This window comes from Hyperoodon ampullatus, assembly GCF_949752795.1.
Source record: "Hyperoodon ampullatus genome assembly, chromosome: X".
Lineage (NCBI taxonomy): Eukaryota > Metazoa > Chordata > Mammalia > Artiodactyla > Ziphiidae > Hyperoodon > Hyperoodon ampullatus.
Genome location: NC_136913.1, coordinates 19,582,356 through 19,607,783, shown reverse-complemented (window position 1 = coordinate 19,607,783; position 25,428 = coordinate 19,582,356). Strand labels below are relative to the sequence as shown.

Genomic DNA, 25,428 nt, shown 5'->3' with positions numbered 1-25,428 from the left:
TACAATCTAAAGTTTCCTTAAAAATGGTTAAAAAGTTTTAGCGCCTAAAAAGCAACTCAGTGATCTGAAAGAGGTGAACCCCACAAATACCTCAATTAGTGAAAAAGTTGGATACATGACTACTCATGTTCTTGAATATATGAGAGAAGTAAATATTTTTCATCAAAGAAACAGCTTGCTCATATACTTCTAATACCAACAGCTTCACACTGGCCTATTGACTTCCCAGATCTTCCAGGGCTGCATCTCCAGTCCAAAAGATCTCAAACTAGGCAGGGCTCTTTCGGGCTCAAGAGGCAGTTCCCAGGCACTGGCAAATCCACATTTGTACTCACATGCAGCCATACTCACTCTACTACCAAGTCTTTCGTGGACCCACAGAGGTAGCTTAGGGGAAAGATGGAAAGCAAGGACTACATATTTAATTACCCAACAAAGAGAAACATCGGAGCCACTGGTGAGGACAGAGTATGGTTCAGGGCTTAAGGTAATTGCTTCTTGAAGACAGGGACCTAGGAGCTAGGCCCCAGATAGCTCCAGCAGCACAAGAGAAAATATCTACCCTGGAAGGATTCCAAGCTTTGAAGCTCTGTAGAGAACAGTAACCGGGACTGCAGAAGGTCCTGTGATCTGTCTTGTGACCTGCCGCAAGACCCACCTGGCTCATTTCTGAGGTTCACCCCTAACTGTCTCAGCTCACATACTGCAGGTGGGAGATACTTCTGCAGCTCACTCTGAATGTCGAGGGTAGTGTTGCTTTATGAGAGTATAGGGACATATTACCAAAGAGGCAACTCTTGTGGGGCAAAACATGTCTCACCCTATTATAGACCCTACTTCCTCTTTGTTCATTTATTTGGCGTCATTTGACAAAGATTTTCCCTTTCATGTCAGCAGATTCTTTTACAGAATTTTATTAATTTAATTGTAATCAGACCTCAGTTGTCAGAGTACAAAATAATACACAATTTAATTTAAAAATACTTTTCAAACAAGACAAGGGACAAGAGATATAGACCAAGAAAATGCTCACCTTTCCACTTGGCCAAAGTCTGGTCTCCTTCAAATCTGGATTAATGATGCTTTTTCAAGAAGTTTTTCCCAATTAATCCTACCCAATTCTGTTTTCCTTTACATTATTTCAACATGATACGTAGCCACACAGAAATGGTTTAATATGAATTTGCACTTGTTTAGAAATTGTTCCACAAGCATCTGAAGGTTGTAGGTTCAGTCTTCAAAACTAGAATGTAATCAGGGACTATGCCTTTCATTTCTTCTGTTTATTCCCCATCCCATAGTTTGGATACTCTGGATAAAGAACTTAAAGTTGTTGGCTAAAATGTAACTTTAAGGAAACACTTTATATTTCACACCAAGTAAGGTTTTCAATATTGTATATTGTAACTCAGAGATTCTATCAAATGAGTGCAAATATTACCGTGCTGTAACCATCCAGAGTCCCAGGGTCACATTGGCAGCCAAAAGTATACTGCCACCAAGCAAGATGAAAAATCCTATCAGATCTTTGACATCATTGTCTCCAATCACTGAGGTAAGAGTAGCATCTAGGAAAGAGTTTAAAATCCATTGTCCGTCCAAAGCAAAGCAGGGTACTGCATTAACAATAGCCAGAGCTCCCGAGAGGGAAATCAGGTACCTGGTTAAAATCCGTTAAGGAGCTTACAGCGAGGTCTGAGGGCAAAGCACATTTCTGGGTGTCAGAAGCAGGCATTTTACCAGGACTGGATTTGAGATTACAGGTGACTTCCTTCCTTTCTTTAAATCTCTGCTTACCAGTATACACCATTGCTTCTTAGATCTCTACTATTTAAAACAAATGACATATTATTTCGAAGTTCAAAAACCTTGACTAGAAAAATAAAGGCCAACCACTTGTAAACCAAGACAATCTGTAATGAACTCCTTCAGAAGACTAACTCTTTCTAATCCTTTAATGATACATCAAGAGAAAGGAATAAGAAATAAGGGAAAATTACTTTTTGATCCTTACGAAGTATACGTTATATTAGATATATAAAGATTTTGGCTCCTTGAACTTTATTTTACTATCATCTGTAAGGTCATAGTGTAAATATCTCTGAGAAAAAGCTCCAGTCTACAAGGTACAATTTTGACTGTACACATTTTTTAGTAACTCATTTATTAACTAATTTGTTACTAATTTGCTCATTTGTTTTGTTTCATTTTTTTGCAAATCATTAAGGAAAGAAATTAAAAAGATTTAAAAGTGACAAAAGTAAAGAACCTTTCCAAACTGTTCAGTTTATTCAAATTCTATATAATAACCAATTAAAATTTTTCTTTATATGCAAATATAATATGCTAAAGAACACATGAGATTTTGTCCTCTGAATGCTATTTTAGTAGTGGAAACCAGTTTGATCTCCCTTACGCATTCCTCCACTTGATCAGAGCCAACAGGCTCAGAAGCGGTGGAATTCATCACCTCATTAGTAGCTGAAGCGTTCATCCTTTATAAACGTACTAAAAGGTTTTATACCTCTAAATTCAACTCTCAATTTGTATTCTAGGTTCCTTCCCTTCGACATCTTAACCTTTCTCTCTTCCCAATCAATCTTTCTTCTCTGACTTCTTCCTCCCTAGGTACAATCTGAACTTTTTCAACTTTAAAGTCTCTTTTTTTTGGTATTAGCAGTTAATCGATACTTGTAAGGTCTGTTCATGCTCTCTAATCAAGGTAAAACTGATGAAGTTCCAAGTAGCATATTTTAAAAACATCTTTCACGCCAGAAAGGATACTTGACAAATGTCTCCACAACCACAGGCAGATCTATGCTTAGAAAGTTGAAACGTGGGATAAAACTGGTGATGCTCACTAAAAAAGAAAAAATAAGAAATAATGAATAGTATTTATACAGATAAGCAACAGCATTATGAATTTTACCATATGACTAAAAATTGGGCTAGCCTATTAAATTGATTGAGAAAGCCCTTCCCAAACATATGCAGGCAGACTCTATGGCCCACATACAAAAGCAACTGGCAATTCTAGAACATCTAATAAAAATAGTGGAATACAGAAATTCATGTCTCAGTGTACTTATATTTTGAGGTGAGAATACGATAAAACTGATTATATACCAACTATGACTACCAAATACAGAGACTGACTTTAAAAATACACAAGAATTTATATCAAAAGAGTCCTTATTCTTTCAAAGAGGTATAACCTTAAAATCACATTCACTCCAACTATCAATATCATGCCACTTAATCTCCTGGTCTCGGTGTTTTTTTCATTGCTAAAACAAGGATTAAGACTAGGGGATTTTTAAGGTCTCCTCCACTTTGTGGATTCCATGATCCTGTTTTTGTTCAAAACATTTAAAAACTCTCTTATAATTAAATAGAACCCATAGCACACATTTCTGAATTACCCTGAAAAGGGACATTTCTACATTTGTTGAGGAGGTATTATACACTCTAGAGTCACTTAGTGTCAAACTAATAAATAAGAAGAATGACCCGACTTTTATCTTAGGATATGACTATGGAGAAATGAGAGAGCTTTTTCAAGAGTAACATAAAACCCACATGTCCATCAACTGATGAATAAATACAGAAAATGTAATATATCCATACAATGGAATATTACTGGGTTGGCCATAAAAAGGAACGATGTACTGACACATACTACAACATGGATGAACCTGGAAAACATTATGCTAAGTGAAAGAAGCCAGTCACAAAATATTCCATTTATATGAAATGTGCAGAAACAGGCAAATTTGCAGAAACAGAAAGTAGATTAGTGGTTGCCAAGGGCTGGGGGTCGGTGGGTGTAGAGAAGTAGAATGACTGCCTAATGGGTATGGGCTTTCTTTTTGGGGTGATGAAAATATTCTGGAACAAGACTGTGGTGATGGTTCCACAACTCTGAATATATTAAAAACTACTGAACTGTACACTTTATTTTTTACTTAAAAAAATTTTTTAACATCTTTATTGGAGTATAATTACTTTACAATGGTGTGTTAGTTTCTGCTGTATCACAAAGTGAATCAGCTATACTTATACATATATCCCCATATCTCCTCCCTCTTGCATCTCCCTCCCTCCCACCCTCCCTATCCCACCCCTCTAGGTGGTCACACAGCACCGAGCTGATCTCCCTGTGCTATGTGGCTGCTTCCCACTAGCTATCTATTTTACATTTGGTAGTGTATATATGTCCATGCCACTCTCTCACTTCATCCCAGCTAACTGTATAATTTACAAGGGTGAATTGTATGATATGTGAATTATATTTCAATAAAACTGTTATAAAAAAAGGAACGTAAAAAAATCTTCTACAAAAAAATAAGTTAGACTGTATGATCTTCAGCCATATGGAAAAGCTATATGTTTAATCCAATCATGTTGCCACTGTTAAAACAATTATGCTGGCCCGGTTTTGAAATTATATTCATATAAAATTCATGTGTCATGCACAAATTACTTTATCATCATTATCACTACAATTCCAATCGCTTCTTGGCCTTTTGGCTAAGATCAAGTGTAGTATCACTATGATTCCAGGCATTCTTTGACATATGCTGCTCTTGCTACTGTTTTGGGAGCTTGGATAAATTTAATAAACACTCAGAGAATATCTGAGAGATCATCTATGTGACAGAAACGGTAGTGAAGGAAAAATGCGTCATGTGTCACTCTCCATAGGCAGACATGGGGTTCAGCTCCATCTTGCTTTATAAATTCAGGTTATTTTCCTAATGGTTAAATTTCATTTCGTGCTTAAGAACAAGTTAACAAGACTTTGAAAAGTGATCAAATATAATAAATAAAATTAATGCAAGATGTGTACTGAGTTGCTACCACTGAGAATATATGCCATTGAAGCGATATTCTGAGGGTCTACCACAATAATACCCACCTGTGTAGTGAAGGTGCAGTGGATGTCCTACATACAACATATCGATTTGAGGTGGGTGTTTCACTTTTATTAAGCGAGTATGAGTTTCCAAAGAAGGTATTATACAGAAACTTGAACTTGAGCTTTTTTTACAATCTTTATTGGTTCTACAAACTTGGGTGGCTTCCACTGCTTTCCGGGCAGGTAGACATGTATGCTAGGGATAGAACATTAATTAGTCAATACTAAAAATGACTTGTTAAGAAGAAAAACACCAAGTTACATTACTTCTATATCTTTCATGTCACCTAGCATATTAGGAATGAAGTTCATATAAAGGAAATGCCATTTATGTGTATCTACTATAAATTAGATTCAATTATTCCACTTTGGCCAAATAAGATATTACCATTATAAAATTTTTAAAGATTCTCAGATGAAATATGACATATGAAATGTAGAGATTTTAATAAAATGATACAAAGCAAAAGGGCAATGGTTTCATAGATTCCATTTTAGTTCTATATGCTTATTTTTTTTTTTTTTTTTTTTTTTTTTTTTTGCGGTAGGCGGGCCTCTCACTGTTGCGGCCTCTCCCCTTGCGGAGCACAGGCTCCGGAGCACAGGCCCAGTGGCCATGGCTCACGGGCCCAGCCGCTCCTGCGGCATGTGGGATCTTCCCAGACCGGGGCACGAACCGCGTCCCCCGCATCGGCAGGCGGACTCTCAACCACTGCGCCACCAGGGAAGCCCTATATGCTTATTTTGTAATAATTATATCAGGCAAGCAAGACTGCTTCAGGGACAACTTACCAAACGCTTATTAAAATTATTTCTATAGGAAAAGCACACATCTGTAAGGCTGTGATTGTTACAGCATTCAGTCGAACCGTCTAGCCGTTTGTATGCTGAAGAGAAATGGTTTATTAAAATCTGTTATTAAAAAAAGAATCCATTACATAGAAGTACATTTGTAATAAGAATTTTGCTTTCAAGACAAAAAGAATTAAGTAAAATGCATATGAATTCAGAAACAACTGTATAATTGACAGTTCAGCTTGTCAGCTACTCACTGCAGAGTTTGATTTTACATTATAAAAAGAGATACATCCAATTTGAAATCAAGAAGCATCAATTACCCTAGGTTAGTTGTCTTCATATAAACTTACCCACTGGTAAAGCTGGAGTTCCAGGGTCTCAGTAGGTTTTGCAATAACTCCAGGTGGTCAAGCACAAATATTTAATGAGCCACTACTAGATGTCCTAATGCTGCTGATCCACTGATCCAATTTCACTACTGAACTCCTGTGCTGGGCTGTTAGCAGAGTGAGCTAGAGCAGGGGGTCCCCAAGCCCGGGGCAGCAGACCGGTAGCGGTCCGTGGCCTGTTAGGAACCGGGTCGCATAGCAGGAGGTGAGTGGCGGGCGAGCGAGCGAGCGAAGCTTCATCTGCCGCTCTCCATCGCTCCCCATCGCTCGCATTACCGCCTGAACCATTACTCACATTACCACCTGAACCACCACCCCTGCCCCCTGCCCCGTGGTAAAATGTCTTCCACAAAACCGGTCCCTGGTACCAAAAAGTTGGGGACCACTGAGCTAGAGGATGCCTAAGAGACTCTCACCCCTAAGGACATCCCTATTATATCAAATATCTATTCCACCTCCAGGCTTATCTTGAGGCCTTCCCCACAGAACCAGGGCAGCCCAATTTGACCCCACAGATACACACATATTTGCCTGCATACTAGTAATCCAGTTACCATTTTTGGAAGATAACAGAAACAGGGCAAGTATCCCCATTATTCATTTATTTTTTCAAGTTCTTTGGTAGACTGCTTCACTTGTGTCTAGGGTCGAATAAGGAAGCTAAGTCACTGATATAGCTGGGACAAAAATTTTTTTCCATATATTTATTTTCGAAGGTTTCCTGCATTCAGCACATCAAACTTGTAAAGCAAAATTGATGTGTGGGGACTTCCCTGGCAGTCCAGTGGTTAAGACTCCCAGCTTCCACTGCAGGGGGCGCAGGTTCGATCCTTGGTCGGGGAACTAAGATCCCACATGCCACGGGGTGTGGCAAAAAAAAAAAAAGTAAAAAAAATTGATGTGTGGCAAGGACCAATTAAACTTAGAATCTTATATATCTACTACCATACTCATATGTGCTGAAGAAGAAAGAGTAAAGTTATCCCCGATTTCCAATACTACGAAAAGCATTATTAACAAGAGTGTCTTTAGGAGTCTGGCATGAAAATGGTTGTTGATATGCAATCTGACTTTATAAGGATTTTATATTTCAGGCAAAGGTTTTTGTTTGTTTTTAAATCTTTTTTTTTCTTCTAGATCATTTGGTTAGACTGGATGTCCTTAAACACGCACTGCTGCCAACACGAAGAACAGAGGTGAAGTAAACTAACAGATGCATCAATTTCTCCTCTGCAATGGCTGGCTGTGTGGGTAGTTTTGCTTTGTTTTCTTACCATAACTGAATGGGTATTTAAGTTCTGGGTGATGAGTAATATTTAAAATATGAAAGCAAACTGTGAACATCTAATGGCACAAACTTGTGCCTATAATCACTCATCAGCCCTAACGGTAAACTATAAGGTAAAAAGGTGTTTAGGATTAAAAAAGAAAAAAGATCCAGGCAAAAGCCCTCAGTATTTTTTCTCATCAGTTGCAAAGTCGCACCAATTTTTACCTTCTCATTATTTTTATCTTTATTCCCACTAAAGGGTAGACTCCAATTCTTTCTCACTTGACCCATTTGAAGAGAGTCCTAACGCATCTAGTTTACCACCTAGCTCTCATATGCAAACTTGTCCTACATACTGAATGCTTCAGATTAACCTTCCAGTGTAGAACTCTGAGAATGTAGCTCTTCTAATCCAAATATCCAAAGACTCTGTGCTGCTCCCAAACAGTCTAAATGCCATAGCCTAAAACGTAAAGACTTCTACTTTTTTTTTTTTAGTCACCTTAGCTCATACTCTTCTCTTGCTGAACCAAATTATTAGCAGTTCCCTGACCAACTTCTAGTCTGTGGCGCCGAGGTTCATTTATATCCGTCTCCTGAAATTAAACTCACTGTTGAGGCCCAGCTCAAGAGCTGCTGCTATGAAGCCTGTCCTCATCTTTTCAGTCAAGACTGACTGCCATCAACTCTCACAACTCCCAATACTTTTTGTCATTAATTATATTTAACCTTGTACCGTAATGTGGGCATGGACTAATTCTTCGATTAGACTGTGAGGTCTTTGAGGGAAAAGTTTCTCAGTATCTTATATAAGGTGAATAACTCAATATGCACTGAATACATAAATGGTGTTCTATGCCACTTGCCTTTGTATCAGTAATGATTTTTAAAAATTTACATCTGATGCTTGATCCTTATTTTTTCTTGGAGGAATGTATGCAATACAGAATTGAAAGTCAAGAATTTGATATCACTGTTGATATAGCATGTCTGATAATACAACAGCTTAAAGGGGCCAAGCAGGTATCAAATAAATGAAGTGGATAGTGTGTGGAAAAAATAGGAAATGGTGGGGGCTGTGATGAATTAGAGAATATATATCTTGTTCTAAGTAGGGTTAGCAGCCAGGCCACTCAACTTGGGGCCGAGAGTCAAGAGATCATCTATTTTATTCCATAAGAAAGAAGTCTGGACCCTCATGTGAAACCTTTTCTTTTTTCTTCTTGGCCGTGCTGTGCAGCATGCGGGATCTTAGTTCCCCGACCAGGGATTGAACCCGTGCCCCCTGCAGTGGAGTTTTAAACACTGGACCACCAGGGAAGTCCCGAAACCTCTTAAATATTAAATACTGGCAGCCAATTAAGAATTTAAAAAATATTGTGCAAGCCAAACCATACACATCTGTCAAGGCTGGCTGGATCTGGCCTCTAGGTTCCCACCAATTTGTGACCTCTAGGTTATGGCTTCTTCCTATGGTGATTAATCCAATTAAAACATAAACTGATGGCTATGGCTGCCATGACAAGATGAAGTGCCTACTGACATACAGAATTTCCCATTATTTTGTTATCATGTGAGAAGTAAACTTGATATTTCTCTGTTTATCAATTAAAAAAAAGTTATACGTTTAAAAATGTATTTTATTTTAGAATCTTTTCTACTGGAGCACATTAAAGGACAAGTCACTTAATTTCTGTGACTCAATTCTTAACCTATAAGACAGGTATGCCACAGGTAATTTTCACATTAGTATACTGCTATCAACATGAGAGACCAACCCAATTCTACTTTGGGAGGCACATTCAAGACTGCAATGGGAGGTCCCAGAGGCATTCATGGGTTCAGTTTAACTCTAGGAAATTAGAATTCTCCCTTAAATCTCCCCAGACTGGGAAAGAATTAGGGAAATTAAGACCAGAACAGTTTCATAATTCCATTACAAGGAGAACCTGCATATTCTGAGTGTACCCTAAGATGGGCCCTAAGATACTTGTAGAAATAGTCTAGTCTTCAAAGGATGGTCTAGACCAGAGGTAATTTTGGAATAAGGCTGGAAGGAAGAGACTTTTTCAATCTATAGTTCACAGTACTCACTACTTTCTACATCACTAAAATGAATTGAACAATTTTCTTACCCTAGCTTAATAAATATATAAATGTAACTAGAGTTCCAATATAGGCATGCAAACCTATTTATTCTATTTATTTATTTATTTATGGCAGTGTTGGGTCTTTGTTGCTGTGCGTGGGCTTTTGTGGCGAGTGGGGGCTACTCTTCGTTGCGGTGCGCGGGCTTCTCACTGCAGTGGCTTCTCTTGTTGTGGAGCACCAGCTCTAGGCACGCGGGCTTCAGTAGTTATGGCTTGCGGGCTCTAGAGCGCAGGCTCAGTAGTTGTGGCGCACGGGCTTAGTTGCTCCGCGGCATGTGGGATCTTCCCGGACCAGGGCTTGAACCTGTGTCCCCTGCATTGGCAGGCAGATTCTTAACCACTGCGCCACCAGGGAAGTCCCTTTATTCTTAGTTCTATGGTAGAATTTATACCAGCACCACCTAGTACCAAGTAGTTAAAAAATTATAAACTTTCTCTCTCTCTTCAATTGGTGAGAGCAAAGAAACCTTGGATGATATCTTGATATTCACAATGGGAGAACAGACACTTTTTTCTAAACATTAGAGAAGATTTGAGCATAAAAACAATCTGGGTACTCAAACTACGTGGAAAAGATTTCCAGAGTTTTCCTTTTACTGTCTTAAGCTAAGTCAGCAACGGTCTTTTCTCACTTCAGTTAAAGATGCATAAGACAAGACAATACTCTCTGTGCCAGGCAGTTACAGGTATATACCCTCGTCTCCTTTGAACAGGAATATAGGCTATTCAAAGGGGGTGCCTGTGTCTGGACTCATAGCTTCATTTTAGGGAGCGGTTGCCTTTAGTATTCAATCTCACTCTTTTTAAAATGCCATTCAAATGCTGGACTTAGTAGTCTTTCTTATTCAGGACAATGCTTCCAAGAAAGAAAAAAGGAATTTAGCTTTAGGCATATATGAAGAGTGTCCCCTCAAACTAAAGAAAGAGGATGCAAGCTACTTGTTAGAAAATAATCCCCAAAAAGAAACAAACTAGTTCTTGTCTGTAACTTTTAGTTTCATTCAAATCACTAAGTGGCATATGTACACACAGCAATCTTAAATTAAGCAGAGGGTTGAATATGAAGAGGGGAAGTTTGTTCTGTTCTGATGCAGAATGAAACCAGAGATTTATTCCGGGTACAAAGGGCTCTAAGCCTCACCCAGTGTCCTTTTTGGGGCTTCCTGGAAAGGCCATTCAATCTGCAAGGAGTGTGTGGGACAAGCTCCTTAGGCTTGCCCCATGTACCAAGGGCAGAGGCGTAATTAAACCAGCCTTGGTTTTGATGGTGCTGCTCATAGCTCAGCAGGTTAATGTTTAAAAATAAAAAATGAAAGGACTGACAGAAGAAAAAAGTAGTTCCCAACAATTTCATAAAATGAATAGTCATTTCATGTAGATTAACCACATTTTTCTAATTTGCCAGAAATATACCTGTTAATATTTTAAGGAGAACATCTAGTCTGCTTAATTAATACCTTAATTAATTAATATCTTAGGGAATATCTTTAAAAATTTAAAATTACACCTGGGAGAGTCAGGGTATGAAATGAGGCCAGAAATGATTGGCTGGGACAGCTTATGAGAACTTTCAGGGTCAGATCTTTCCAAGGTGGCTTTATTGTTTTCAAGTGGTATAAATTTTTAGAATTTTAATTATGTATATTGAATTCTACTCTAACTTGAATATGAATCACTTTTGGATTATGAGCTACTTTGTATTACCACATTTGGTTATATCTTTGCCCTCTACTCATAATGTAGGATAACGAAGGTCCCTAGATACATGTAAAATAATATCAATCTGTAGTTTTCTTAAATGTCCATAGCCACAGTGGTCAAGTCTGCCATTAAGATTAATCTAGTATATATTTTAAGTTACATTTACAGTCATTAAGATTCCTACAGTCTGGCTAAGCATATGTACTCCATTTAAAAATGATTAAATGGAGGTACGGGTTTATCAGATACCGTCATCATGTAAAATCAGCATGTATCCTAATACAGTTGCTCCTAAGGAAATGAAACATATATTGAAGAATTATTATTTTGGGATTGATTTTTTTATTAGTGTGGGAAGAGTAATATCTGCTTTGGGTTTTTAAACAAATACCTCCAAAATATAGCATATGATCCATAATAGTGAAATACTCAAAAAGTTAATAAGGAAAGAGTTTCAGAGTATTTCAAGAAAAATTTCACTTCCATTCTGTCTGCCGGAAAAAAGACAAAACCTTAAACATCTGAAATGCAGATATTCTAAATAAAACAATCCTACTGGAGAGAGCTTTATTTGATTACAATGTCATTTTGGCTTTTGTAATTCAATACAGATTATACCAAGTTTAGAGAAACTTGAGGAAAATGATAAAGGACTTAAGAAGTATGAAATTATGGATTATTTCTCTTACAGAAGAACACACTGTGGATTACACACCCAACTGAAAAGATGCGATACCTGGAAAAACATGAGATGCAATATGAAGTACTGAGTGCCACCTACGAGGTATTTTTGTCCTTGCCAAAAATGGATCCTGAATCTAATCAAGCCTCTGGACCTAACTACCATCTATAGGAAATTTGGGGGATACCGAACATGTTAATGATAAATTTGAAAAAACAAATGACTCAGTTTCTTCAATAAATGATATTAAAAATAAAAAGTCAGGGGGAATTGTTACAACTTAAAAGAGACTTAAAAGGCATACCATCCAACTTAAATCAACTATAAAAACAAAACCAGAGAAGAGTGCAGGTATTAGGAATTATTGTTAATTTTGTTAGGTGTGATAACAGTACTGTGGTCATGTCTAAAAGGTCATCATCTATTAAAGATATGCTGAAGTTTATGGATGAAATGACAGGATACCTGGGATGCGCTTTAAAATACTTCCCTCAAAAGTGGACAGGCTGGATTAAAAAAACGGCAAAATGTTGATAATTGCTGAAGCTAGGAGAAGGATACATGAGGTTTCATTTATACTACTCTTTTTTTTTTTTTTTGGGCCGTGCTGTGTGACTTGTGGGATCTTCGTTCCCCGACCAGATATTGAACCCATGCCCTCGGCAGTGAAAGCACGGAGTCCTAACCAATGGACCACCAGGGAATTCCCTGTACTACTCTCTTGACATTTAGGTATGTTTGAAAAATGTTTACAATAAAAAAAATTCTTAAAAATGGGTTATACATGGAAGACTACATTTGAAAAAAATTTTTAAATCAGTTCTCACTACCTTGTCACTGTTGCACACAGTACTTTAATACAGTTATTCTTGATAATTAATCATATTTCTTAACCCCAGTAGATGTAGACAAGTATCCAGGCATTTCTTGACTTAAAGATGTAGTCTGTGAGCATAATTTGTGCTTTCCAGCACTTTCAATAATTTGGGTCCCCATAATTTTGTATGAAGAGTTGGCAGACTGATTTTTCAGAGTTGGAAGAGCTAAAAATAAATTTGGAAGCTTCTGAGAATAAACTTGCTTCACCCTGTCGCCTACTACACAGAACAACAGATGTGACTTCAGTGGGTATTTTCGGACACCAAGATGACTTCCTCTGGATGACTGCCACACAAAAAAACCCTACCCCAACTAGCTTCGGACATGCCACCATCCATACAGCACAAGGGTATTTAATTGCTGGAATTTAATTAATTGGTTATGTTTGAGCTTGAATGCTGACTTAACACAAGTGTTTTTTAAATGCTGAAAGAATTAGATACTAGAGTTCTGAAAATCAAATATGAAATTAGTTAGAAATTCAACAACAATATATAATAAACAAAACATACATATTAGTATCTAACTTACCAAGAAGAATGTTTACTAGGTTAGGCTTATTATTACTTTACTGATTTGTTTTAAAGAAGTTAGGACAAAATAAATCTACAGACATGATCTAAGAATTAGCAAATGGCAAGTACTGCTGCTTGAAGCATTATATTATACTGAGGAAATAAACACACCTCTAACTGGGAAGCTTAACTGCTGTAAAGTTGATGCACTTATACAGTAACCAATTTGGGGCTCATAGGCGATGGTATCTAGACATTCATTCCAATCTTGTACATTTGTAACAGGACAATCCTGTAGATGGGTGACAAGGTCTCCCACAAAAAGGCCTCTAGGTCCAATGGCAGGTGAGTCCTTGGGAAGAAGGCAGAAATAAATCAGATAATGTATGAAGACAAGCTATGATTAATCTGAGCAAATAATAAAGACACTGACTTAATTAAGTAGACTATTTTGAATAATGTAGAAAATAATCCAGCTTTGAATCCAAGATGTATAGTCCTAGAAAATTAACAAAATAACACCCAACAATTATAGTTACTTTTCATATTTCACTAAGATTTTGAATTTTTCACAAATGAAAATCAAACAAACCCCACTTGCCAACAGTTAAGATTAAAATGATAAACTTTTTCCCAAACTGCTAATTAAAATTTTTTGTGAAAGCAGTCATCAGAATGCCTTCGTTGTCCTATATCATCAATGGATAAAATTATAAGACTTATCTAAACACAGTCCCAAATATGCAGACAATACCATCAGCACAATGAATACATGAGTACATGAGGCAGTTGCTCACAAGGTAATTTTCCTTGTCCCAAAGTGTGAAGAGAAGACTTGATACCATCATAGTAGTCTAAGGGAGTGAAATACAGAGTTGAAGACATTAAACTCCCACGAAATGTTCTGGCTGGCTAGCCTAGGTTCCATCTTTCTTACTTCTTAGGAGTACAGACATCTGACTCAAAAGCAGAGTTATAAAAATAAACAGTAAAGGTAAATGATGCATTTAATCAAACTACAGGTAGAAAGTCTTGATACTATCCTTGTAACTCAGAACAGAAACAATTTTCAGTATTTTAAAAGAGTCAATGTAGTTCACAAAACTATTTCTTTGATTTGAAAGGATTACAGTAATTTCTTCAGGAGAAACTGAGTATTCTGTATATGAGAAGAGTTTGAATAAAAGTTCTTGACATAAAATGCTAAGTGTTACATCACAAAATCTGGTGAAAGAATACCCCAAGTAATCTATTATTTACCTCAGCAACTTCAGTGATAAGCACCCCAACTCCAGTGTAGTAAAACGGCAAGAGAATTACAGGAAGGAGAACAAGAGCTAAAATACCCAGGAGTGCAAGGACGAAATTATGCCAGATACCTGAAAAGAGGGAAAAAAAGGAATAAGCTCAACCAGGGGCAGGGATGGTATCATTCCAGGTAGTTGTACTTCATAATACTTAGGCATTCTGATAAATTAGTAAAGTACCCAGAAGAAGCTGTGAGGCAGATAGATCTACTTATTAGTACAGAAGACAGATGTTCAGTTAGAGGTTTCTTCCATTTCAGATATTAAAATCTAAAATGAGCATGTTAATACAATACTAGGAAGACCACATGCTAATACGATTTAACACTATTAGAATCTATATTCGATTACATATATACCTCTATTATATATGTAAAGGTGTGTGTGTGTATATAACGAATAGAATATCTTCTACTTACTACTCTTTCCTCAGAAAATGTATACATATTAATTTAAACATAGTTGTGAAAAAAAACATACTTGTGATCTTTGAAAGGAACTTCAGAGCTATCAAATAAAAGTTATGATGAAGTAAAAAACATTCTTGCTGAACTGGGGTATGTATCTTACATCAAGACTATAACTATCTCTGCCATCTCTGCAGAGATGGTTAGGTGAACCCAGTGGTGTGCTGGAGCCTGCTCCTACCACCTTGCCACAGCTGACTGGGCCTCTTTAACCAACTCCTCCTTCAGGAACTTCAAGTTGGCGCTTTGAAATTGGCCATGGTGGGAGTGTTTACACCACAGAAACCAGCAAATGCTACATATCAGAGCTCTCCACCCTCTCCTCCAGGGCTAGATGTTAAACATTCACTAGCATACCTCTAGATAAACCCCCCTCCCATACCGATCCTTGCCCTCTAGTACAGTTTTTCTCATAAGGCAGGGTGGAAGCACTACCCGCTCTCTGAGCAGTGTGATTCTTTTTTTTTTTTTTTTTTTTTTTTTTTTGCGGTACGCGGGCCTCTCACTGTTGTGGCCTCTCCCGTTGCGGAGCACAGGCTCCGGACGCGCGAGCTCAGCGGCCATGGCTCACGGCCTAGCCGCTTCGCGGCATGTGGGATCTTCCCGGACCAGGGCACGAACCCGTGTCCCCTGCATCGGCAGGTGGACTCTCAACCACTGCGCTACCAGGGAAGCCCAGTGTGATTCTTAGTTGTGCAGGTCTTGTCCGTTACAATACAGGATATATAGCATTCCCAACTCCATCCTCTGAATGTCATTAGTGTTCTCCAGTCACTGAGACAAGCAAACAACTGCCCCCACCCCACACATTCCAAATATCCCCAGGAGGGTGATAGCACCAGTGGTTGAGGACCAGTGTTTTGTAATGATAGAAACATAACTTAAAAGACATCTCCCAGACTCTCAGGAGTCTGAGTATGGCCATATGACTATGTTTCAGCAAAAGGATGCAAGTGAAAGTGATGGGGATTGCCTTACTGGCTGGAATGTAGCTATGATGGAGCTAAACGTGAGTCCATGACGCAGAAGCTGCATGTTGGGAATAGTAGAGCTAAGACAGAAAGAGTCTTGAGTCCCCCAAATCATAGTATTATCGTATCAGCATTGAACTACTTACATTTGCAATGTTTTATGAGAGTTTAAGTCACTGTTATTTTTAGCTTTTACAGCAGCCAGATACCTAGCTAATATGGACCATATTCACATTGTAAAATGTTCCTCTAGTCCAGGACATATTGGGTAAACAATATTTTCTGTTTTGCACACAGAAAGATCTTTTAAAAACACTAATGGTATCAAGCTATTTATCACAAACTATATTTTGCTTTTTCATTTATATATTTTCGACTTCTTCCTTACCTGCACATTCATATCTAACCCATTTCTTATATCCACTACAGAGTAATCCATTTTTAAAAAAACATATTGACTTATTTATAAGGTTCCCTACTAATGATCACTTAGGCTGTTTTAACTTTTTCATACAATGCTGCAACAAACAGCTTTGCTCATATTGCTATGCATCTAATTAAGAATGCATCTCTGAGGGTATGGAAAATTGCACAGAAATGGAATTATTGGGTCAAAAAATACGTGCATTAAAATTGACCTCCAACAAGTTTGCATTATATTCTCCTAAGTGGCATATGTTTCCCCACCCTCTAAACAATACTGGATGGGATGTTATCATAACTTTAGACTGCCATCTGCTAGGTGAAAAGTAAAATCTCATCCTGATTTCTATTTCTTTAATGATGAGTGAGCTTGTACATTTTTCATGCTTATTAAATGGTTATTTGTATTTTTGTCTGAGAATTGCTTACTTCTATCCATTGTCAGTTTACATTTTTTGACTGGGTTGTCTTCTTTTTCTTAAACTAATTTATATATATATATTATTATTTGTAATACATACACTGAGGAATTTGTTCTTCTGTACGAGGTATTATTATCATTTCTTCCAGTTTGTTTGGCTTGGTTTATAGTTTTGCCTATGCAGACATTTTAAATTTTGGTGAGGTCAAATGTCTCCTTTTGTATTAAGCCTTTCCCAGTTCAAGACTATAGAAGACACTCACCTGTGTTTTCTTGTATTGTTTTCATAGGTTTTTTTTTTTTTTAATTTTCACTCGAGGCGTGCGGGTTCTTAGGTCCCCCACCAGGGATTGAGCCCATGCCCCCTGCAGTGGAAGCACAGTCTTAACCACTGGATGGTCAGGGAAGTCCCTAGCATCATTTAAAAAACAAAATTAAAACAAACAGAAAAAACCTCTAATTCTTTGACCCACTGGAATTTACTCTAGTGAAACTAATTAGGAATACAGCTATACCACCCCACCACCCTGTTGCTAGTCCCAAAACAATTTCACAAAATAACCCAGCCCATTGATTAGATTTGCCACCATTACCATGTGCTAAATTCAACTTTCCCCTTAACCCCTCAGGATGGCCTAAATGCTTGCACCCTACCTCTCCCTTATCAGGATGACACCACCATACGACCCTGGCTTTTCTCATCCAAGCAACAGTCAGAGGGGCACACAGCAGCACTGATTCTTTGATTCTCTGGGCAGGACTCTCCTATCTCTTGTCAGGGATGCAGCTGGTACCAGACCACCCTGCTGGATTCCAGATTTGCCCATGATGGCTAAATTGCAATGCAAGTACCTTTATTTCCTTTATTTAAACAATCTCTTGTTCATTAATGATTTGCTTTTTGAGTATACCAAACAAATTTTTGTTACAATTTTTACTTTCTCTAGAGCAGGGTTTCTCAACAGTGCCACTACTGGCACTCTGGGCCAGATAATTTTTTGTTGTGGGGGACTATCTTGTGCACTGTAAAATGTTTAGCAGCATCCCTGGCCTCTACCCACCAGATACCAGTCGCACCCTCCCTGTTTTCTCTATTTTCTAGGTACAATATTTATATAGGCTAGTTTTTTTTTCTTTAGAACAGGTATTTTATTTTTTGCTTTTTCTATTACACGGGATGTATGTACCAAGTATTAAAAAGTCAATACATACACAACATATTCCACAACTGAGCACCACTCCTTAACTAAACAGGCAAAGAAATGACACTAAAAGACAGCACATGGTAGTATTTGGGGGAAAATAAAGACTAAAACAGGTTTAAATCGACTACTACATCCCATCCAATATTCAATACTACACAATCCAGTGCATCTAAAAGGTAGTTATGCAAAATGTGTTAACGTCAAAGAATACAACCAAAATTAAGATGGCAAACTAAACCTATATAGCTTTTTTTAAACAGGAAAATACTTTATATATGCATGTAACTGTCCTTCTTTTAAAGAAAATCTGCAAGCAACGTTATCTACTTCCAGAAAAACCATATATAGAACTACTAAACATATTCTTAAAAGTATAAACATGAACATTTAGAAAATCCGTAACTTTAAAAACTTATCAATAGATGAACTTCATATTTAAAAGAATGTGAAAAGAAGTCCCATTTTTAGTTTTAAAGAAAATCTGCAAGCAACGTTATCTACTTCCAGAAAAACCATATATAGAACTACTAAGCATATTCTTAAAAGTATAAACACAAACATTTAGAAAATCCATAACTTTAAAAACTTATCAATAGATGAACTTCATATTTAAAAGAATGTGAAAAGAAGTCCCATTTTTAGCACAGTTGTATAAACAAGTCTTTTGATGTGAGCTTCAGGAATTGTCCTCCTTTGTGACCCAATATTACAAAAACATAACGTTTTTCAAACGGTATTACAGAACAAGACAGAACATCTTAACAATGTTATCTTATATAAAGAATTACTTTTTTTAACCTTTTAAATTTTACTTTTACTAACCTATCAAAACCTGACCCTTAGATGTGTTAGAGTCATTAAAAGAAGTTCTTTTCTAGAAACAGTACACAAAAAACAGGCATATCTATTTCCCATCACATTCCTGGAAGATGCTTTCTGAGCCTGAGAAATTTCTTCTCTCCTTTTTACTGTTCATTTTTATGCTTAGCATGTACTAAGATATGAGATTTCAGGTTAGTTGACTGAGCAAACTTCTTATTACAGTTCTCGAAGGGGCACAGGAAGGGCCTGTCTCCGGTATGGATTCGCATATGGGTACGCAAATTGAAATTCAGGGAAAAGCGTTTTCCGCAGCCTTTGAAGGTGCACTGAAAGGGCTTCTCTCCCGTATGCACCAGTTGATGACGTTTCAGTTTTGAGCTCTCAATAAAAGCTTTGCCACATTCTTCACATGCGTGGACTCTGGGACCATGGGTGTGCAGATGTTTTCTCAAAGCAGACTTATCCTTCAACACCTTCATGCAGCCTTTGTTAGGGCAAGCTATTGATTTCAGGGGATCTCCTTTGGTTTTCTGGGGCTTCTTAGTAATAAATTCTGCCACTTGTTTGGGATCTGAGAGATCAACGCCAGGAATTCCTCCAGGAGGCAGCTTCTTCCCTGTAGCGTACTCTGAATAACCAAGAGCTGGCTTCTCATTAGCCTCTCTAGTCTCGTGGCCTCTCTTATTGCACCCGGACCACATGGTGACGGCGAACTCACCTTCCAGGGTTTTGACGTACACCTGCTTCAGCTCCCACTTGCTCCTGTCCACCTCGGAGCTGCTTCCCGCCCTGGCCTTGTCGTCAGCGTACCTATTCTTACCGCTGGGCTTTCTGCCTTGGCCACTGCACTTCCTGCTGTGGCTGTAGGCCGATGAGGACGTGGAGGGTGGTGACAAGGGAGCCAGGGTCTCCTGGAAGCAGTCGTCTTCGTCGGCCAGGATGACCATCTTGTTCTCCAGGTTGCTGACCTGCAGGTCTTCAGACTGGTAGTAGCCCACCACCTCCTCCTGCATCTGCACCATGCTCATTTCCTCGTTGTAGTCCCCTTGGTTTGGGGTGCTGATAAAGAGAGGCTGCAGCGCGAACAGAGGCGGAAGGTGGTGGCCATCGTGGACACAGTCGCCACTGATGTCTTCGTACTCCTCGGCTGCCTCAACCGCCATGGTCTCCACAGGGACGGTCTCCACAGGGGCGGCCTCCACAGGGACGGTCTCCACAGGGCTCTGGTACAGCTCCACAGCATCTCCATACAGCTCCACAGGATCTGCATACATCTCCAGAGCATCTGCATACATCTCCGAGTTTTCTACGGCGGTGTATAAAGTGTTGTTTGAGGCCATTGCCGAGGGCTCTTCTGAGGCTTTGGCTACTGGGCAGCAAACGGATGACCAGACGGCCGCGGAGAAGAAAGGCTGAGAGAGAAAAGCCCGAGCTCCAGAGGAAAGAGAAGGCACTTCCGGTGCGGGACGCGGAAAACGCAGAAGACGTGGACGCTTTTGGACACGCCTCGCACATGCGCTTTGGGGCACCCCTCCACACGCGCTTTACATCACCCTGCACTTGCGCTTTGCGTCACCCCCGCACATGTGCTTTGGGCACCCCGCACATGCGCTTTGGGGCACCCCCACCCCCGCACATGCGCTTTGGGGCACCCCCCCCCCACACGCGCTTTACATCACCCTGCACTTGCGCTTTGCGTCACCCCCGCACATGTGCTTTGGGCACCCCGCACATGCGCTTTGGGGCACCCCCACCCCCGCACATGCGCTTTGGGGCACCCCCCCCGCACGTGCGCTTTGGGACATCCCCCCGCACGTGCGCTTTGGGGTACCCCCGCACGTGCGCTTCGGGGCACCCCCCCGCGCGTGCGCTTTGGGCACCCCCGCACGTGCGCTTTGGGGCACCCCCACGCGTGTGCTTTGGGGCATCCCCCCGCACATGCACTTTGGGGTACCCCCGCACGTGCGCTTTGGGGCACCCCCCTCCCTGCACATGCGCTTTGGGGCACCCCCGCACGTGCGCTTTGGAGCACCCCCCCCGCACGTGAGCTTTGGGGCATCCCCGCGCATGCACTTTGCGGCACCTCCCCACGTGCACTTTGGGCACCCTGCACATGCGCTTCTAAGCTAGGGCACACCAGCAGAGTGCGTGACCATGCTCATGCCCAGGCTCACGGGCTCGTGCGTACACCAGCCCTCCTGCCACTGCGTGCCTCTTCGCTCAGCGTGCCAAGCTATTGTTTTTTTTGAATATGGCAACCAGGCTCTACAGAATTTTTCTGTATTTCATTTCCATTGACTTTTTTGTCCCTCCCCCTCCCCCCCGCCAGGTATATAATAGTATGGGGGGCGGGGGGAAGGCCTACTCCTTTCTAGTATTTATGCTTCTTTTTTTTCTTATTTGATTGCACTGACCCACATTTACAGGCCATTTTTAATAGTATCGGTGGAATGCTTGTCCTGGCTGTTAATAGGAATGTTTCTAAGTGTTATACCATTAGGAAGTAACCAGCTATTTCTATTCAATACTTCTACTAAAGATTTTTGGCTTTTAGCCATTAATGGATGTTGAATTTTGTTAAATACTGATTTCAATATCTGCTGAGATGAGGATATTTTTCTCTTAAGAGTAATTAATGTTTACCACATTCAAATAAGATTTCCTAATTTTAAGCCATCCTTGCACTGTTCAGATACACCAACTGTCTGTAGAATTTTTTTGTGTGCTTTACAAGTATCAGTGTTACACTGACTTTTAAAAAATTCTTAGTTTCCTTCTCTATGCGACCTGGAAAGTTTATACTAAATTGGAATTGAAAAGAAAAATCTTTTCCTTCAAGATTCCTTCAAGATTTGAAAGAATTCTACCTATGCAACTTTCAGGACCGCTCTTAAACTTTCTTAATTTCTCCCATGGTAATTAGCCTATTTATAATTTTTTTTCTGTCTCTGCTGGGGTTAATTTCAGCTGTTTAAAAAAAAGATAATTATCCGGGTTTGTGAAAATTTTTTGCACAGATGAACAAAGAACACTTTTATAATTGTTTAAAATTTCTCTATCAGTTGTCATTCCCCAATCTGACTGCTAATTCTGTCTATAAATGCTTTCTCCCATTTAATCTTTTTTTGTTGTTCAAAGAACTCTTTTAACAGTTCTATTTTTTCTAATTTATTATTTTTTGCCTATATGCATGCTAATTACATCATTTCTTACCTATTTTATAGTTCTTTTCTCACTTCTTCAGTTTAACTGATTTACTTTCATTTCTTATTTCATAATAATTGCCTAAGGCAGTGACTTTTCCTTTTAGCAGAACTTTACACATTATTTCATTATCATTTTTAAACATACTGCAATTATGGTTTTGAATTAAATTGGACAATTTTTATAAGTTTCATGGGCACTTGAAAAGAAATTGTCATGGTATAGGGTTTGACATAACTATTGATTTTGCCCTTGCTAATTAGAGCCTCCATGATTAAGCCTTTTTCATACTTACCTGCTATGTGTTGAGAGATGAGATAAGCCTCCTTTATTACATTTCTGTTTTTTCCTTGTACTTTTTCCATTTTTGTTTTGATGATTTGTTAGTTTATTCAGTAAGACTCAGGATTACATTTTCATTGTGGATTACACTCCTTATGATTATCAAGTGACCTCCTATGTCTAATTTAATGCTTTAGTCATATTTTCATGATATGTTCTCATTTTTTCAATCTTTTAAAAATAATTCATGTTAAAAAATGAAAAAACTGGAATGTAAATTATTTTGCTCTACCACTTTTGACTGAGAGTTTTTTTAAAATTTATTTATTTATGTATTTATTTTTGGCTGCGTTGGGTCTTTGTTGCTGTGCACGGCGGTTCTCTAGTTGTGGCGAGCGGGGGCTACTCTTCGTTGCGGTGCGTGGGCTTCTCATTGCGGTGGCTTCTCGTTGTGGAGCATGGGCTCTAGGTGCGTGGGCTCCAGTAGTTGTGGCAGACAGGCTCAGTAGTTGTGGCTCACGGGCTCTAGAGTGCAGGCTTAGTAGTTGTGGTGCACGAGCTTAGTTGCTCCGTGGCATGTGGGATCTTCCCGGACCAGGGCTTGAACCCATGTCCCCTGCATTGGCAGGCGGATTCTTAAGCACTGCGCCACCAGGGAAGCCCTGACTGAGAGTCTTATAACTGAATTTATCAACCAAAAGGTGAGTTGTTTTCATTTGTGATGTACTTTCCATAAAACCACTAATAACACACAGATGAATAAAGAAATTTAAGTCTTTTACCTGCACAAAATATCCTTAGCTGCTGGACTGGTGATATAAGTTGCAAATGAGTGGTGAACAGATCAACAAATGCTCCAGGATAAATAATGAAGAGAAAAATCCCAAAGCCATTAAATCGAACTTGTTCCCTAAGAAATCACATAAGAAAAAGGAATTTACTACTAGTATTGCATTTTTCAGATTAATAATGCATGTAATCTTAAAACTTCCCACTGTAATTCAAATTCTTGCTTAAAATACAAGTCTCTCTGGACAGTCAAAAAATTATATATGATGTATATCATCATAATTTAATAATAGCATACAGATTTAGTTACCAGTGAAATTGCATTTTGTAAAACAGGGCATTCTGAAATAGACTTAACAACTTCAATAATTTTTAGAAACCAATATGCTGAGCAAATAACTTAAAATTAGTCACTTGTATAAAGAAATAGTTAATATTTCTATGAGAAACTAAATGAAAAACATTTTTATGGTTTATTCTGAATTATTTTCAGGGAAGGAGACAGTAGAAAATAGAATTCAAGTAAATTATCTAAATATTTATATTTCTCTTAGCCATTATAAAGGTGGAGGCTTATCTAAGTGTATTCCTGTTGAATTAATGTTAAAATAAGTACTACATTTAAAAATGCATAATGCTCAGACTGTCCTCAAGAGAACTATTTTTTATCAATTCATTCTCTAAAAATGGAATTACATTTAAAAGCCTTGTAAGACCACACAGCTACTTTAAAAAAAGCATCATCTAAATATATTGTGCTGTCACCTAGCATTAACTATATAAGATGACTGTAAAATTCACTTTTTCTTGGCAGTGGGATTTTATAAAATATTACCCAAACTATTTCACAAACATATTATCAATGATTAAACTGTAATAACAATGCATTTCTATGTAAAACCCTAAAAGCTGCAAAGTTAAGGTGGAAGTAAAGATGAAAGAGAGAAAAGAAAAAGGAGCCGACCACTTAAACCACTACATGGCACACCTGTGTAACAGTATATGCTCTGTCAAGATGAGGGTTTATTGCCAGTCAATAGACTCTTGTTCATAAGCAACTGGAAAGTAATAAGAAGTGATTAAATCTTCTCCTCTAAAACCTTTTATCTGGTCCACACACCCAAAGGATGAAACACATTGCCATCAGTATGTGTGTTCATTATGTGGGAGTGAAGGGAAGTTGTGACTCAATCTCTCCCCCCATCAGGATTTTACACATTTAGGAGTCTTTAAAATGCTCAGGTATAATTACAATGATACATTTGGATAGTCAAGACAAAACATGGCATGATACTTGAAGCAAGTCCCAGGTCTCATCCTCCCTTATCTTCTTCCACTTGGATTTCTAGATAGGCTATGATATTTGTTAACAAACTCAGAGCTTTCAGTGTTCTTGCTGTAGCCAGCAGAGGCCATGAGTAGAAGCAGGAAAGTATTTCAGATGATGAGCCAAAGAAAGTACTAAGAAGGCAGGTGGATGGGCTTTGAGTGCAGTGGTTATCATTCTGATCCAGTGATGAACAGAAAGATTAGGTTTCAGGATTGGATGAAAATAGTGAAGAACCATGAGGATATAACCATGCTGGCAAAGGACAAAGGATAGAAAGACCCAGATTATAGATGTGCACATAGTTAATTGAGCATATTCATCAATATATTAATCTCTACAAAAGGGAAGTTACCTTAAAATAATAATGGTGGATATGCACTGGGCAGTATCCAAAGAAAGAAAAAGTATCAAATGTAGCAGATTTTAGTAATAAATCCTCCTATATGAAAAGCTTCTTTGCATGGAATAGAGAGAGAGAGGTAAATATCATTACCTAATAGCTGCTATCCCATGTCCAATTTCATGTACAACACCACTAATGAGGACTGCAGCGAAGAAATAGGTCAGTTGGTTGACGGGTAAATTTATGCCAGGAACCTGTTCACAGACACAATGATAAAGACACACTTGGGCACCAAGAGACCACAATGTTCACTCTGTACTAAAACTTAAACTTCCAAACTCAGTGTTCGGTAAGCTAAAAGTAATATGAACACTGATGGTCCACTTCTCCATTTCTATCATAATAAATATAAAAACACCAGTCAGTTTTTTTTGAACTAGGCAGTTTTTGAGCTAAGCACAACACCAATCTAAAGAGAATAGGAAACACCAGGTTAAAAAGTTGAAACGTTAGCTTCCTGAAGTCTTTACCACGGGAAAGAATTAGGGAGCCTGGCATAGTG

At 38.6% G+C, this 25,428-nt stretch overlaps 2 protein-coding genes across 2 annotated transcripts in view; both read right to left on the bottom strand.

The window, feature by feature from the left end:
• Positions 1–906: 906 nt before the first annotated feature.
• MBTPS2 (membrane bound transcription factor peptidase, site 2) overlaps positions 907–25,428 on the bottom strand; it is a gene marked incomplete at its 5' end in the record, with an annotated part of 39,034 nt that continues 14,512 nt past the window's right edge. Inside the window, 8 exons of the mRNA XM_079727375.1 lie at positions 907–1,660; positions 2,785–2,860; positions 4,919–5,114; positions 5,711–5,805; positions 13,474–13,654; positions 14,563–14,681; positions 23,187–23,314; positions 25,017–25,120. Coding sequence (XP_079583501.1) covers positions 1,438–1,660; positions 2,785–2,860; positions 4,919–5,114; positions 5,711–5,805; positions 13,474–13,654; positions 14,563–14,681; positions 23,187–23,314; positions 25,017–25,120 — 1,122 coding nt within the window. The 3' untranslated portion in view covers positions 907–1,437. The remainder of the gene's footprint in view (positions 1,661–2,784; positions 2,861–4,918; positions 5,115–5,710; positions 5,806–13,473; positions 13,655–14,562; positions 14,682–23,186; positions 23,315–25,016; positions 25,121–25,428) is intronic.
• YY2 (YY2 transcription factor) lies at positions 19,062–20,258 on the bottom strand (the record flags this gene model as incomplete). Its single annotated transcript, XM_079727189.1, has 1 exon — positions 19,062–20,258. The coding sequence occupies one exon, from the start codon at positions 20,256–20,258 to the stop codon at positions 19,062–19,064; it is 1,197 nt and encodes a 398-aa protein (XP_079583315.1).